This window comes from Emydura macquarii, unplaced genomic scaffold (genome assembly GCF_026122565.2).
Source record: "Emydura macquarii macquarii isolate MOO-44397 ecotype Brisbane River unplaced genomic scaffold, CSIRO-AGI_Emac_v2 contig_2834, whole genome shotgun sequence".
Lineage (NCBI taxonomy): Eukaryota > Metazoa > Chordata > Testudines > Chelidae > Emydura > Emydura macquarii.
Window position 1 is genome coordinate 4,848,415 of NW_027132971.1, and position 14,728 is coordinate 4,863,142.

The window sequence follows — 14,728 nt, forward strand, 5'->3', positions numbered from 1 at the left end:
CAGAAGGTGGTCTTAATACGTTGATTTTTGGATCGACTGAGCAGGTCTTCACTGACCACTCAGTCGATCCAGAGAAGTCGATCTGACAGTGGCAAATTTGCCGCCATCAGTGAAGACATAGCCTGTGTTTACACGGAGCTCTAGTGACTTCAAGGAGGCTCTGCATAGGTGAAGAAATCTGCCCAGGCAGAGCCAAGTGCAGGACTGGTGCCCAAGAGTGAATAATCTACTGTTTTATTGTGTCCCATGAACTGTTCTTTGTAAGTTTCATCATAAGCAGCTGTCTTAGATGTATGCTAAAGCTCTTGCAGTGAAAGACGTTGAACTTAGATCAATGTTTTTTTGAACTGTGGCCTGTGGAGGAACCCTTACTAATGGATCATAGAATCATTAAAATGCAGAGCAGGAAGGGACCTCGAGAGCTCATCAAGTCCAGTCCCCTGCGCTGAGACAGGACCAATAAACCTACCTTATTCCTGACAGGTGTTTGTCCAATCTGTTCTTAAAAACCTCCAAAAATGGGGATTCTACAACCTCCCTTGGAAGCCTATGCCAGAACTTAACCACTTTTATAGTTATAAGTTTTTCCTCCTAAATCTCCCTTGGTGCAGATTAAGCCCATTACTTCTTGTCCTACCTTTTGTGAACATGGAGAACAACTGAACACCAACCTCTTTATAATAGCCCTTAACATATCTGAAGACTTATCAAGTCCCCCCTCATTCTTCTTTTTTCAAGACTAAAATAAGACCAGTTTTTTTAACCTTTCCTCATAGGTCAGGTTTTCTAAACCTTTTATCGTTTTTGAGTCTTTCCTTTGGACCCTCTCCAATTTGTCCACATCTTTCTTCAAGTATGGCTCCTAAAACTGGACTACAGTACTCCAGCTGAGACCTCATCAGTGCTGAGTAGAGCATGACAATTACCTCCCATGTCTTACCTATGACACTCCTGTTAATGCACCCCAGAATATTAGCATTTTTCACAATTGGATCCCATTGCTGACTTGTATTCAACTTGTGATCCACTATAACATCTAGTTCCTTTTCAGCAGTATTACCACCTAGCCAGTTATTCCTCATTTTCTAGTTGTGCATTTTATTTTTCCTTCCTAAGTATAGTACTCTGCACTGTCTTTACTTAATTTCATCTTGTTGATTTCAGAACAATTCTCTAATTTGTCAAGGTCACTTTGAATATAATCCTGTTTTCCAAAATGCTTGCAACCGCTTCCAGTGTGGTGTCATCCACAAATTTTATGAGCGTACTCTCCCTTCCATTATTCAAGTCATTAATGAAAATACTGACTAGTACTGGATGTAGGACAGACCCTTGTGCATCCCCACTGGGTATGCCTTCCCAGTTTGACAACAAACCATTGATAACTACTTTTTGACTAAGGTCTTACAACCAGCTTTGCACTCACCTTATAATAATGTTATCTAGACCACATTTCCCTAGTTTGCTTATGAGAATATCATGTGAGACTGTGTCAGACGCCTTTACCAAAAATCAAGAAAAATCATGTCTACCGCCTCCCTCCTATCCAGTAGGCCAGTAATCCCTGGCAAAGAAGGAAATTAGATTTGGCATGATTTATTTTTGACAAATCCATGCAGGCTATTCCTTATCACACTATTATTCACTAGGTACTTACAAACTAAATGTTTACGAATTTCTTCCAGTATCTTTCCAGGTACTGAAGTTAGGCTGATTGTCTATAATTCCCTGGGTCCTCTTTGTTCCCCTTTTTAATGATAGGTATCTATGACTGTCCTCCTCCAGTCCTCTGGGACCTCACCCTTCCTTCATGGGTTCTCAATCTACATAATGAATCTATGATAATCTATATGATCTACATAATGAAAAATTTTAAGAATCAAAGAGGAGAGGATTCAGGTATTGGGAGGGGAGATGGATCTATGAGAGGGTCACTTTCTTACAATGGCTCAGCAGATGAAAAAGATATAGAACTACTGGTCTAGAAATGTCTAGATATTTGTATGACTCCAATCACCATATTTTCTGAGTGCCTCCTTAAAAATTCCCTTGCAGCTCTAATACCAACAGGTATATGGAAAATTAGTACATCATATACGAAAGTATTTAAAACAAAGCAGCTTACCGTTGCAGCCACCCACATGATTTCTACATTCTTTCTTTTTTTGGCCTGGATATTTTGATGGAGATTTTCTAGTAATCCCTTTAGGTCATTCTGTTCTTGAAAATGTGGTAGGCCTGAAAAGAAGTAAACAGTTAGTAATAGTGTTTATGCTGATTTCCTCACTAAACAAAAGCTTCAAAATTTGGAATCTCAGTTGGAATTCATGAGGATTTTGATAGAAAGCAGTAATGAACTATTTAATGAATAAGAAAAAGATATTTTCCCTGTAAACAGAGGGCTTTATTTTGGGCCATAACCCGAAAGCTGCTGAAAATCCTCAACTTGCATCTTATCAACTACTCAGCACCTCCCAGAATTTGGCCTGAGTTCTATATTCTATTGGTCAGTGTAAAACAGAATTTAGAAAAAGGCGCCGGAAGTGAATGGAGAACTGTCTGAGAGAGTTTAGTTCTGTATTCCTTGCACATCCAGATTTTCCACTGAAGACACGCATCACACTTGCAACGGGCATGATATGTTGTTGTCAGCTATCCCTTGATACAAGGATGATATCTTCCATGGGGAAAAGTCGTTGATGAAACTTAAGATGGCTGAGGGGTCCAATACGTGCTCTACAGGTTTTTATATATGTGACAGATGGTTGCTTGGAGAGAGCACAACTGCTGGACGGAATGCTGTACACGTTCCTTCCTCCTCTGCTGTTTCTCAGCCTTCTGAGTAAGGCGATTCTCTTCACAGCGGGCAGAGGCTTGATGTATGATGCAATGCCATTTCAGTCTGTTGCCAGCCAGCTCTTCATCTGTGGACTCAATGCCTCCATTCTTAAGATAAACTTTCAGGGTGTTGTTGTAGCATTTCCTCTGTCCCCCCCATGAGTCCTCTTACCATATCTACGTTGAGAAAAGAGGAATTGCTTCAGAAAACGAGTATCAGCCATCCGCACACAATGACCAGCCCAGAGAAGCTGATGTTTCATAATCTTCACGTCAACATTGGTGATGTTAGCTGCAGAGAGAACGCTGGCATTGGTGCGATGATCTTCCCATCTGATACAGAGAATCTTCCTAAGGCAGCACTGTTGGTACCCCTCCAGAGGTTTAAGATGGCTTCGGTATATCATCCATGTTCCACACCCATAAAGTAGAGTGGGGATGACTACTACATTGTAGATCAGTACCTCAGTTTCCATCCGCAGATCTCTGTCAATAAAGATATGACAAACCAACTTTCCAAAGGATGTGTTGGCACAACGGATCCTATGTTCGATCTCCACATGAAGATTAGTTATCTGGCTGCCCCAAGGTAAGGGAAATACTCAATTTTTTCCAGGGGTTCACCACCTATGACAATTTGTGGGAGAAGTGGGGCAGCTTGTGCTGGGGTAGGCTGATAGAGCACCTTAGTCTTCCCAATGTTAAGGGAAATATAAATGATTATGGAATGCAGGATGGGCACTTTAATTTATTCTAGTGCTTCATGAGTACAGACAAAACCCAGTGCTTTTTCCATGTTACCTCTTTCCAAATTAATAGTGAAAATAATTAGAGTCAAGTGCAATCAATTTTTCTGGATTACTTCTTAGAGACGTAAACTAAAGGAGATTTATCAACTGTTAGCATTTTAAAAAGCATAACAATATCTTAGAACCAAAGTAAGTAGCATGAAACTAATTCTATCCAAGTGCGTTTCTTTCCTTAAAGTTGGCAAACTGAGTCATTTTGCCTACAGTAAAATCAGGCAGAGGGATCCTCCCACTGCTAAAACTGAATCCTTTAGAAATAGAGAGAGCCAAGATTTATTTCCAAAGCAAAGAGTGAAAACTAAAAAGAATATTATAATTCAGATCAAATAGCCATTCCCCTAACCTGATCACAGCCCGAATGATATCCGTTTGATCTAAAAACTTATCTTCTATCTCTAATGAAGGTGATAGTTTCTCTCACTCATGCTATGGATTTGAGAAGTAAATTAAAAAAATACATAAAAAGAAATATGCTAAAAAACTCTGAGTTGTCTGACCCATATGCAATATTGCACTGAAAAAAGAACACAGAAGAAATAATAAAGAACACTTTAAACATTGGTTTGGTAATTCATTTTTGTAATTGTGTTATTGAAGATTATTTTATCTGCCAATATAAATATATATTATTTCATCTGCATACTGTATCTACTTTTTAAAAAACACACAGCATACACACAATGAATATACAGAAAGGAGTTTCTAGATAAGTTGAAACTTTATCATGTTATCATTAAGTAAATAAATTAGTGCCTCTCCAATAAACCAGCGTAAACCCTTAATTTTGGGAAGACATGCATTTTATCATGAGTACAGCAATATTCTCTTAATAAACTGTATTGCTTGGCTGGGTGCAAAGGACTGTTCAAATCCTTAAATCATATAAAAGTATTAAACTGTCAAATTATTTTTGTGGATTATAAAGAAATATGTCCTAGAATTACTGCACCCAATCAAAGAGGTTGTACTTTGGAGAATGCATGCTCTGCACATGTGATATTTCACCAAAGCAAAGGTTCTTGATTTTCATGTGGCTCCTCAGTGCCTTGCATACAGCTCTTTTCTCAGGCTGGAGAAGATCATCCTGCAGCACCCTGACACAGAGGTGGCTGTTGCCCAAATCTCAAAATAGCAATTTAAAAGAACAGAAACACAGGTTAATCTGAATTTATGCTAGTAACCTCTTGGGGTGAGTCCTAAGCAATACTTCTTATAGTATATTATTATCTTTGTGTTTGTTTTATTAAATTTACTCTTCAATAAGCATGCTACATTTTTGTATCCTTAGTATTTTCAACTCTTCCTAGATATTGTGCACGTGGTACTGTATTTTGGATGAATTAGGAGGGTCACGTACAACTTAATTTGTATGTATTTTCAGTTGGAAACTATCCCAAAACACTTTGCTATTATGTATTTTTTAACAGGGGTAAAGAGTCAAAGGCAATGAGAAATGAAAAGGAGCGGACAAGAGAAAATTATTTTCATCTGTGGTTTGAAACAAGGCGGAAAGTCAATGAAGCAAAGAGGTACAGAATGGCTGCTCCAGATGGCAAGAACTATGAAGGAGGAAGTTAGCTAACCAAAGGTGGTAAAAAAGTAGAGAGGCACATAAAGGAGGTTGGATGAGTAGAGAGAGTGGGGACAAAAGAGAGACTAATAACATATGCTACAGTAGCTGTGTAGAAAGGTTTATTCTTTTTCTTCTTAAAAAAGAGAAGTTTGAAAGGAAACCAGAAATGAAAGGGTAGTCAGTTTGGCAGAAATGTCTATGTCCAGTTATGAATTCCATGTGGTTTTAAGAAATTGTAACTATGTTACACTTTGTAGCAGGAATTTGGTACATAGGAAGAAAACTCTGTCTGGAAAGGTCTGACAAATCACGGGACCATCAGTACAGAATGGCTCTCACCTGCTTGAACAATGGGTTCCTGTCAGCAGGGCCTTTGACTTTGAATGGGCACTCTCTTCACAGAAACCTATTTCAGGGAAAAGGGAATAGCTGGGCACTCGTGGAGAGTGTGCCTTAGTGACCAAGTGGTAGGGTCAGTCACAACTCAGGCTCAGGATGCTTAACAGTAGGTGGGATTCAACGGTCAGATCCTCTCACTGTAGAGTGCTATCTCTTCAGAGAGTGGGACCGGGTCAGGTTGTGACACTGAGATGTGGTCATCCATCTTTGTACAGCATGTTTAAAATGTTGGCATCTGAAGAGCTGAGATTTCAGGAGGCCACAGGGAGGGAAATGCAATAACGAAGACAAGAGGAGAATTAGTATTATAACAGACTGGGGTTCAGCTCAGTAGCATACCTGGGCAATTTTGCAGAGGTGGAGATAGGACGATGGGCACATGAATGAAGTGTGGAAGATAATGACCAATAGAGGAAAAGTGGTTCTGCTTGGTAAGCTCCACTTAGTTAAGAGAGGGATATGTGTCTGTAACGTGTTTAACTGAAGGCAGTTGAAATGAACTAAACATTTACTTTGGGCTTCTCTTCGCGGTGTTATGTCACAGCAAGCCAGGACGTGAATCTGCAGTACATCAATTTGTTGTGCAGTAACTTACAGTGTGGACACTGCTAGAGAGCAGAGAGGGTGCAGAGAGATGGGCTATAAAATATGCTGAATGATATATATACAGTTGAGTATTAGCATTATGGTATACATAGATAAAAGGCAGAGAGAAAACAGACAGGGAAGAAGGTAAATAAAATTGACCAGAGGAACAAGAACCATAAAGCAAGGGCTCTTGGCACACCAGAAATGGAGAGACTGGAATAAGACAAGTACAGCAGAAGAAAGGTGCAATAAAGTTAGATAAGCAGTTCTTGAAGACAGCCAGAGATGCCTGCATAGGTCTAAAGGTGGTGCAGGAAGATGGAGTGCACAGTGTCAATGACTACAGTAAGATCAAGGAGATTGAAAAGACCTCATCAACAGTGAAAATGAGGTGAAATGAGGAAGACACATGAGAGAATAGTTGCAAATTATTACCAGAATGAAACAGATCACAGTAGCATTTTATAAAAAGCAGATGAAGTACAGGCAGATTTGGGGGATTATTGAGGAGGAAAAAGGTGTTAACAGTGATAGGGTAACCATGGACGGTAGGAGTCAGGGGGTTGGTTTGAGCCATCCACTGCACATTATGCACATCATGGGATAGCCCAGAATAAAACTTCAAGGGCTCTAATCTTTAATAAGTAATGTAAGATGAAAAGTAAAAAGATTTTACAAAATCTGGAAGAGAAAACATTCTAAAACATAACTCACTGTGGTGCAGATTAATAAATGTAAGACTAGGAGACAGTGAAAAAGAATGAAGATTTTCCATCCATTTTAAATTACTGACATGGCACATAAATAACAATTCATGGCCAGTCTCGGGGTGGGTACCACAGGTGATGAAAACTAGGGGTTGCCACTTGCATGACAAAATTTCTTTTACTTATTTAGGTCCAGGGGAGGCAGTCGGTGGTCTGTTTTATACCTAATCCCTGCAGTGTTGAATTCTGGCTCTCCAAGGGCTGTCTAATCATGGCTGCCCAAAATCAATTAGTAATGCATGCGCACACGTGTGCACACCAACAAAGAATATTTTGCAAAGGTATTTTTCAGGTGGAAAGCTTACTATTTCAGGCCAGTACCTGAAAAGTGAACACTGGAAGTTATACAGTCTCTGACACAATAGGTGGATGCAATATGTACAGAGTCTGATTCAGCTTCTGGGCTCCATTTCTGTGTGTTTAATACCATGTACACACCCATAACTGCAGTTTAACCCATATAAACACTTAGGTACTTACCTGAATGCACACACGCAAGTATAAGAATTAGCACCAGCAAAACCCATTTGTTTCAATATGTTTGTGGGTACAAATTCTAACAATTGCAGTCAGGCAGGTATTATAATTTCTAAAGTCAGCACACAAAGTGCTAGCACACCAGAATTCTACTTGTGCAGAATTGGAAGTGCAGCCAAAAATTTGCTTGCTAGTAACAGAACTCCTGCAGCCCTTCTACCTACACCTAAAAAAATGGCTAAATCCGGTTCATTCAAAATCGGGGACCAAGAAGAGAAACAGAGATGTCTTGCAACTAAGCTATCAGTCACTTCAAGGGAGCATTTTCCTTTCTAATTCCTGTATTCCTGTTTCCTCCTGACAATGAAGGCGGCACCCTTGTCTAACCTAAAAGCACAAAATTGTTATAAATAATGTGTGATTGTGAATAAAACTCGGAACTTAAAAGTTTAAGGAAGACTCAGTATAGTAATTGGAAGAGGACGTTTATTTCTGTTGAAACATTTGAAGCTCTGATGAACCCCTGCAGAGAAACAAGTTCATATTATTCCAAAGTGCAGCATGGAGAAAGGCCTACCACAGAAACATGTTGTCCTGCCACCAAGAGACTGGTGGCCAACCTGCTAATTACCTAGTTACTGTTCTATAATGTACAATAATTTTTATTCTTTCAGGGCCTGACAGTCTTTCTATTGTCTCTGGATCAGGCCCTGAATCAGCAAGAAATACTTCTACAGGACTTGCTCGGCAATGGTCGTAAAGAAAGTGAACTTTGCATATTTGGTTTGGGAAAAATCATTACACAGACTTAAGAAGTTGCTACTGGAAATTTCAGTGAGGGGGAAGTCTGGATCAAGAAGCTGACTAGTTTTGGGAAGTTATGAGGGGGTTTCCAGTGGCCAGCCATACCTCTCAGGAAGGCAACTGTCTTCTTTGTTTGAGAAAATGGGTTACTTGCAAGAGGTGTGTATCCATCATTGGACTGACTTGAAGAAAAAACTGCCATCAATCACAGCCAAGAGGTCAACTGTATACTTGCTCAAGCTAATCTTGGAACCCACTAGGGTAATGAACATTGTTGCTATTGCACATAGTTCAATAGTTCTTCTAACCTTCTAGTAGAACATGAGTTTAATGAATATGAAAATTTTCTGGAATTAAGGGGTGACAATGTTGCTGAGTTTGAGGATGACCTTTCTTAACACCTCCCCCAAAAGATGACAATTAAAATTATGTTATGTTTCAGTACAAGCACTATACTATAAGGTGCATCTCTATTCGAAAGAAAGTGATGGAAGACTTCTTGTAACAATGAAGAATGTAAGGAAAAATTAGACATGCATTATTTAAGAAAGCAGTTCACTGTATGTAATAGTTATCATAGCTTCTTCTATATACTAAGAAGAAACTGAAGAGGAAATTAACAGTCTCAGTCAGCTGTGATATCTGTTGGTCAATGCGAGAAAAAATATTCTACTCCTTAAAATTTTAAGTCTTCTGCATTTCATTCATAACCACACAATTCTGATTCATATACTCTAAAACCTTAAATATGATTCATGCTCTTAATAAGGTCATTTAGGATTTAAAAGAAAACTATGCAGAAAAACCAATTCACACTGTTTCAAAGGGCTACGTGGGGAGAGGCCTAATGGAAAAATAACTCTCTTTACCACTAATAGACTAATGGCCAAACTGCTAGTTACTGTACTGTTCTATAACATACAGCTGGCTTCTGGTAATAATCTTTACTCTTTCAGGACCTGATCCACTGCTCGCAGAAGTCAATTGCAGTCTTTCCACTGTGTTTGAATCAGGCCCTCCATCAGCAAGAAATACTTCTGCAGCACCTGCTTAGCAGAGGTTGTAAAAAAAGTGAACTTTGTGTATTTTGCACCAACATTTGGGTTTTTTTGTTATGCTTTGTGTTTAAGGAAAATCTTTCTAAAAAAAGTCCTAGAAAGTCACCTTTTATCTAGACTAGATATTATATTTCTTCTTAAGGATTAGTTAATAGAAATTCGGAGTTACGGTGTCAGAGATAAAGTCACTTTATGCAGCCATTTGAAAAGCTGAGTTTCTCAGCCTATTTAGATTATTGCTGCATGTAAGTAGTGAGTACATTCATTAGTAAGAGAATACTCTCCAGCTAATGCAACAATTCTGGCAGCTTCAGTACAGAAAGGCTCTCTTACACAGTACTTAAATTCCCACTGATTTGCAGTTCAAAAAAACGTCTATTTCAAACATCAAAGACAGATACTAGCTGCAAAAGAAGAAAATAATTTTCTGATTAGTGTCAAGGCAAAAGAAAGAGTAACTCGAACATCACGAATTCCAGTGAAGATCTCAGCAAGAAAAAGCCTACTAGCCTATGCAGAATATAATTATGTTGCTAATTGCAACAAAGTGTGCACTTGATAATAGTCATCACATGAACCCACAAAGCTTTGACACAAACCTGTCAAAAAACATCAAGAAAACAATCACAACCAGCACTAATGGTGATGGTGAGAATCCTGAAAAATGCTGCCAACCACTGAGAGTTACCTGTTGTGAATAACTTTCATTAAAAAAACCAAAAACTTGGCTGTCTGTTCATATTGCTGTTATCCGTCTCAACATAAGTGAGTCAGAAGACTATATTAGCTAGTTACAAAATAGACAGGTACTATACATGTAACCCCCAAGGAGATTACCTAGATTCCTGGAGCTCTGTGTGTTAGTAGCTCAGGGAGGGGGAGTCAAGGCAGATTCAGAGTCTGCCCGGCACCAATAGGGATTGAGATGCCCCTCGCAGGGAGCTCAGGAAAGGGGCAGGACTGGCTGTGTGGGGAGCTGGTGAGACCAGGCCTGCATGCAGGGTTCCCCCTGAGAACTGGTCTCTGGGGACCAGAAAGCAAGATCCCTGAGCTTAAGCCCTTCTCACTCCAAGGTGTCTCCCAGTTTGTATTGCATTGTTGAGAAAACTTCCCCCAGCAGGCTGAGTTTGCCTTCCAGCTCCGTAGGTAGGAGAGGCACCACATAGCAAGCTCTGCTCTGGCTGCTAGTCTCGGGCTGCAGCCTGCTGTGAGTATGCCAGGGCGCTGAGTTGGGAGACTGAAGTTTGGATATTTGGTGTAGTTTTGTAATCTGCACCTTGAGCACTGCACCCCTTGGTGCTGAGGAGAAATCCTGGGACCAAAAGCCGCCTGATGCCTGCATGAAGAGGATCCCTGCCAGCAGAGACCAGCCCCTCTGCAGTGATTGAGGAGTCCAGTCATCTCTGACCCCGAGGATCATTCCCGGAGCATGTGAGTGCACCATATTTTATTTAGTTAGTCAGGGAAATTGTTTGGCAAGTAAGTAAGAGTTGTCCTGTGGTTACAATTTTCTTCCTAAGCTAACCTGTTGACCCTGCCAGGAAGGAGAGAGGGGGGATGGAGGCACTGCCAATTAAATTCATAGGAAAAAAAATAAAGCAGATACATTCTGTTGGGTGGCGGGATCCATAAAAACCCAGGCCTGTCCATCAAAACCTATATGCCAATTCGCATTAAAGAAGGTAACAGGGTGGAGAGGGACGATACATATAAAAATATCTGTATGCTGCTGGGAAGCTCATTGAACATATTAGTCAACCTGGTAGGACTGTCAGTGTGCTTTTTTTTCAGTATCATGACCTCTAAAGAAGAAATAAAGGGTGGTGTCATGTAGTCTGAAGGTTTATTGGCATGAATTTGGGATGGCTCCAGGACTCATGAATAGCAAAGCCACTTATGAGTTATGTAAATCAGCCAAACATATAACAATTTATATTTATATATTTATTCTATTATGGTAGCACTCACAATGTGCTAAGCATGGTCCACAGATGTAGGAAGACAAAATCCCAGTCCCGAAGAGCTCACAGAATAAGAGACAAGCAACAGACCAAGACATTAAATATATAATCATATTAAAAAAATCCTAATAACTATCTTCTGACTAACCATAGTTAGGTGGGTAATTCCACATTGGCATCATGGCAGAAGTGAGTCTTGAGAGATTTGAAGTAGGAGAGGATAATGGCCACTTCGGGGAGCATTTCCCATGTCTAAGGGATGGCATGGAAGAAAACATGCAGATGGTTGTAGGAGAGGGAAGAAGTGATGTTTGAGGGTTCCCCTCCCTGTAAGTAAGGGATGGTATGCTCACCTTTTTAGATCCCATTCTCAGTAGTTGCTTGGTCATGAACACTTTTGTGGCTGTTGAAGCATAGAGTTAATACATACCATCACAGATGTGCAAAGGCTGGCAGAGCATAGAGCAATGTGACAAGAGATGTGAAAAGATAAGTAGAGATAGGCTGATATGTGAAGGCCCTTGAAAGTGATAACAAGAAGCTTGACCTCGGATGTGGTGAAAAACAGATAAAAACTTTATATCAAACTGCATCATACTATATTCCAAATGTGTCTCACTTTTCAGAAAACAGATGTTTTTAAAGAGCAAGAATTGTAAAAATTGTTTTGGTATTATTTTCTATATTGTTTTTATGGAAAAGCAGAATACCTTAGTACTGGCAACTGTACAGGCTTAGAGGGGGGAAAAAAGATAACTTTGTTTTGATTGTAAGCTTTTGGGGGACTGACTCTTACTATTCCCTGTTTATCACATTGTTCTGCAAATTATTACATAAGTATCACCACCACATGTGGTATAAACAAACATATTAATAATCAAATGTATATCATTTAGAAGCTGCTTTTGTTTAGTGGTAATTAAATGAAATAGAAGCCTTCTACATTATAGCATACACTCAGTGCATGGACAAATGTTATAAAGCAGCAATAAGATTTAGTTCTGTGTCCAGAAAGACACATCCTAAAAAGACACCTCCAAATCCTACCATCTTTCCCACCCTGATGCTCACTCCTCACCCTAGGAAAAAGCCCGAGAACACATCAGCCTTGCAGATTGACTTGAAAGTAAATATAATAAAACTGACTAGCCAAGGCAGAAAGCAAATTCCACTATTAGATAACTCTTCACTGAAATCAATTTGCCTTCAGTCTCTGGCAGTGAAACCAATTGGGAGTTATACCAATTGCCTCTGATGATCCCAAATGCAGTAAGAGACAATTTTTGAGTTAACCAGGACCTAACCCATTTTATGCCCTTTGCGTTAAAAACAACACCTTAAATTACTCTGGGGCACAAAGTAGAAGTAGATTACAGAATAAAGGTGTTATATGCTTCCGACAAGAAATACTCATTAGCCCAAAGGCTGCTATATTCTGTAGCAGAAATTTATGAGGAATAGACACACCATAACAACAACAATATATACTTACATAGCATTTCTTCATCTGCAGATCTCATGGCCTTTTACAAAGGTGGGTAAACACAGCTACCCACATTTTACAGGTGGCAAAATGAGATACAGAGATGGTAAGTGACCTGACTAAGCTCAAGGTGACAAAAATATGGCTTATCATGATAAGGTCTGCGTCACAGAGAAAAAACAGCAACCTTTGGGCCACGTATAAATGACAGAGATCCTAAATCAAGCCCTGATCCTTGTAACCCAAATCACATTAGATGAGTCAGATGAAATACAAACATATTTTAAGGATTATATACACACAATAAAGAAAAGATAAATTATTGAGGATGGTGCAAGTGTGTGAAAAGAAAGTCTTAAAATTGAACAAAGGAAAACATAGGGTGAATATCACTAAAAAACCCAAAATTCTAATGATGAGCTCTTTAGATTGTGGAATAATTTCTCAAGGATGCGATGGAAGCCCCATTACTGAAATTATTTAAAATTAGATTCACTAGATAAGGCACTTGAGAACATAATGTAGGAAATAACTGTGCTTTGGCAGGACTAGATGACCTAATGGGTCTTTTCAGTGTTTGATTTCAACAATTAAAGTAATAAAACAGCAGGTCTAGGATACCATATTTCCAATATAGTCATCTACATATAGGGCCTAATCCAATGTCCACTGAAGTCAATGAAAATCATTCTGTTGACTTCATTGGGCATTAGAGTGGGACTCATTGATAGGGTCCGTATCTGCAATTCACTCATTAGTTTTGTACATCTTATTATGTATTCGGAAATGAATAAAAAGTTGTGTGAATGGCTGGACCAAAATGACTCAAATTTCTGACAGGTATTTGTGCATGAATAGTGTAGGTGTCTAATTACCTCTACTTATGTTATTACAAATATTATGCTAATAAATATGCAAAACATGATAATTTACCCCATTGTTACTGTTTCACCTTTCTCCACACTCTTCCATCCTTTCCCTTATGGCCTTGATCCTGCATCTTGTTTCATGCAGATGGACTCCTATTGACTTTAGTGGTGCACTGTATAGGCACAGGGTTCACCTACTTGGAACAAGTGGCAGGATTGAGGTCTAAATGTAAAGAATACTAACACTTTTAAAGTTTCAGCATTACAATTTGCCATTGTCTATCACCTATGATCCTTATTAAAATCAGTTTGAATGATACATTATTAATTTTATACTTACAATCAGGAGGCATTTTTTCAGTAAACAACTTGTAATATTCTTTAAGAAGTTCAAAATTTTCCTGGTTAACACTTTCTTGCAAAGAGGTATCTCCAAACCTGAAACAGCACAGAACAATGATGGAAATAAAATTTTTTAAAAAATTCTATGAACAGATACACCCCCCACTCTTCCTCTTTCCCTAAAACCAAGAAATAAAACACAAAGCTAAACCACCTTCCTTATGTAAACAAAGAAGTGTGTGTGTGTGTGTGTGTGTGTGTGTGTGTGTGTGTGTGTGTGTGTGTGTGTGTGTGTTTTTTGGAGGGAGAGGGGGGTTCTATTTGTTTTAATAGATGTTATACAATGCAAAACAACAAACCTCGAATACACATTATACCATTCACAAATACTAGTCTAAACCACTCCTGTACATACTTCCAAAACACAAAACAACAGAAAAAAAATCCCTGCTTGCTTTCATCTCATGACTATTAATTAAGGCCCAAATCCTGCTTCCCTGTACAAAGCTGGAGTAAATGGATTCTGTGCAAGGATTCTCTGTGGAAATCTGAAATGCCAGTCTGCCTTTCTACAGAAACCATCAACTTTTACATGTCATTCATGTGCAATGCCAATAATGCCTTTGCTCAGCTATACCCATGTCTAGCTGAAGTCAGCAGCTGTAACTGAACCCAGGCAAGATGGAGATGATGTGAGTAGGAAAAGGAAAACATTTTGAACACGTAGCCACCACCATATCAGCACCCTTCTACAGAGAAT

The 14,728-nt window shown here is 39.1% G+C and overlaps 1 protein-coding gene across 5 annotated transcripts in view; it reads right to left on the bottom strand.

Annotated features, from left to right (window-relative positions):
* INPP4B (inositol polyphosphate-4-phosphatase type II B) overlaps positions 1-14,728 on the bottom strand; it is a 426,088-nt gene that overhangs the window by 86,525 nt on the left and 324,835 nt on the right. For all 5 annotated transcript variants that reach the window (XM_067567968.1, XM_067567967.1, XM_067567972.1 and 2 more), the window contains 2 exons: positions 13,967-14,064; positions 2,126-2,238 (listed from right to left, as the gene is read on the bottom strand). In XM_067567968.1, coding sequence (XP_067424069.1) covers positions 2,126-2,238; positions 13,967-14,064 — 211 coding nt within the window. The remainder of the gene's footprint in view (positions 1-2,125; positions 2,239-13,966; positions 14,065-14,728) is intronic.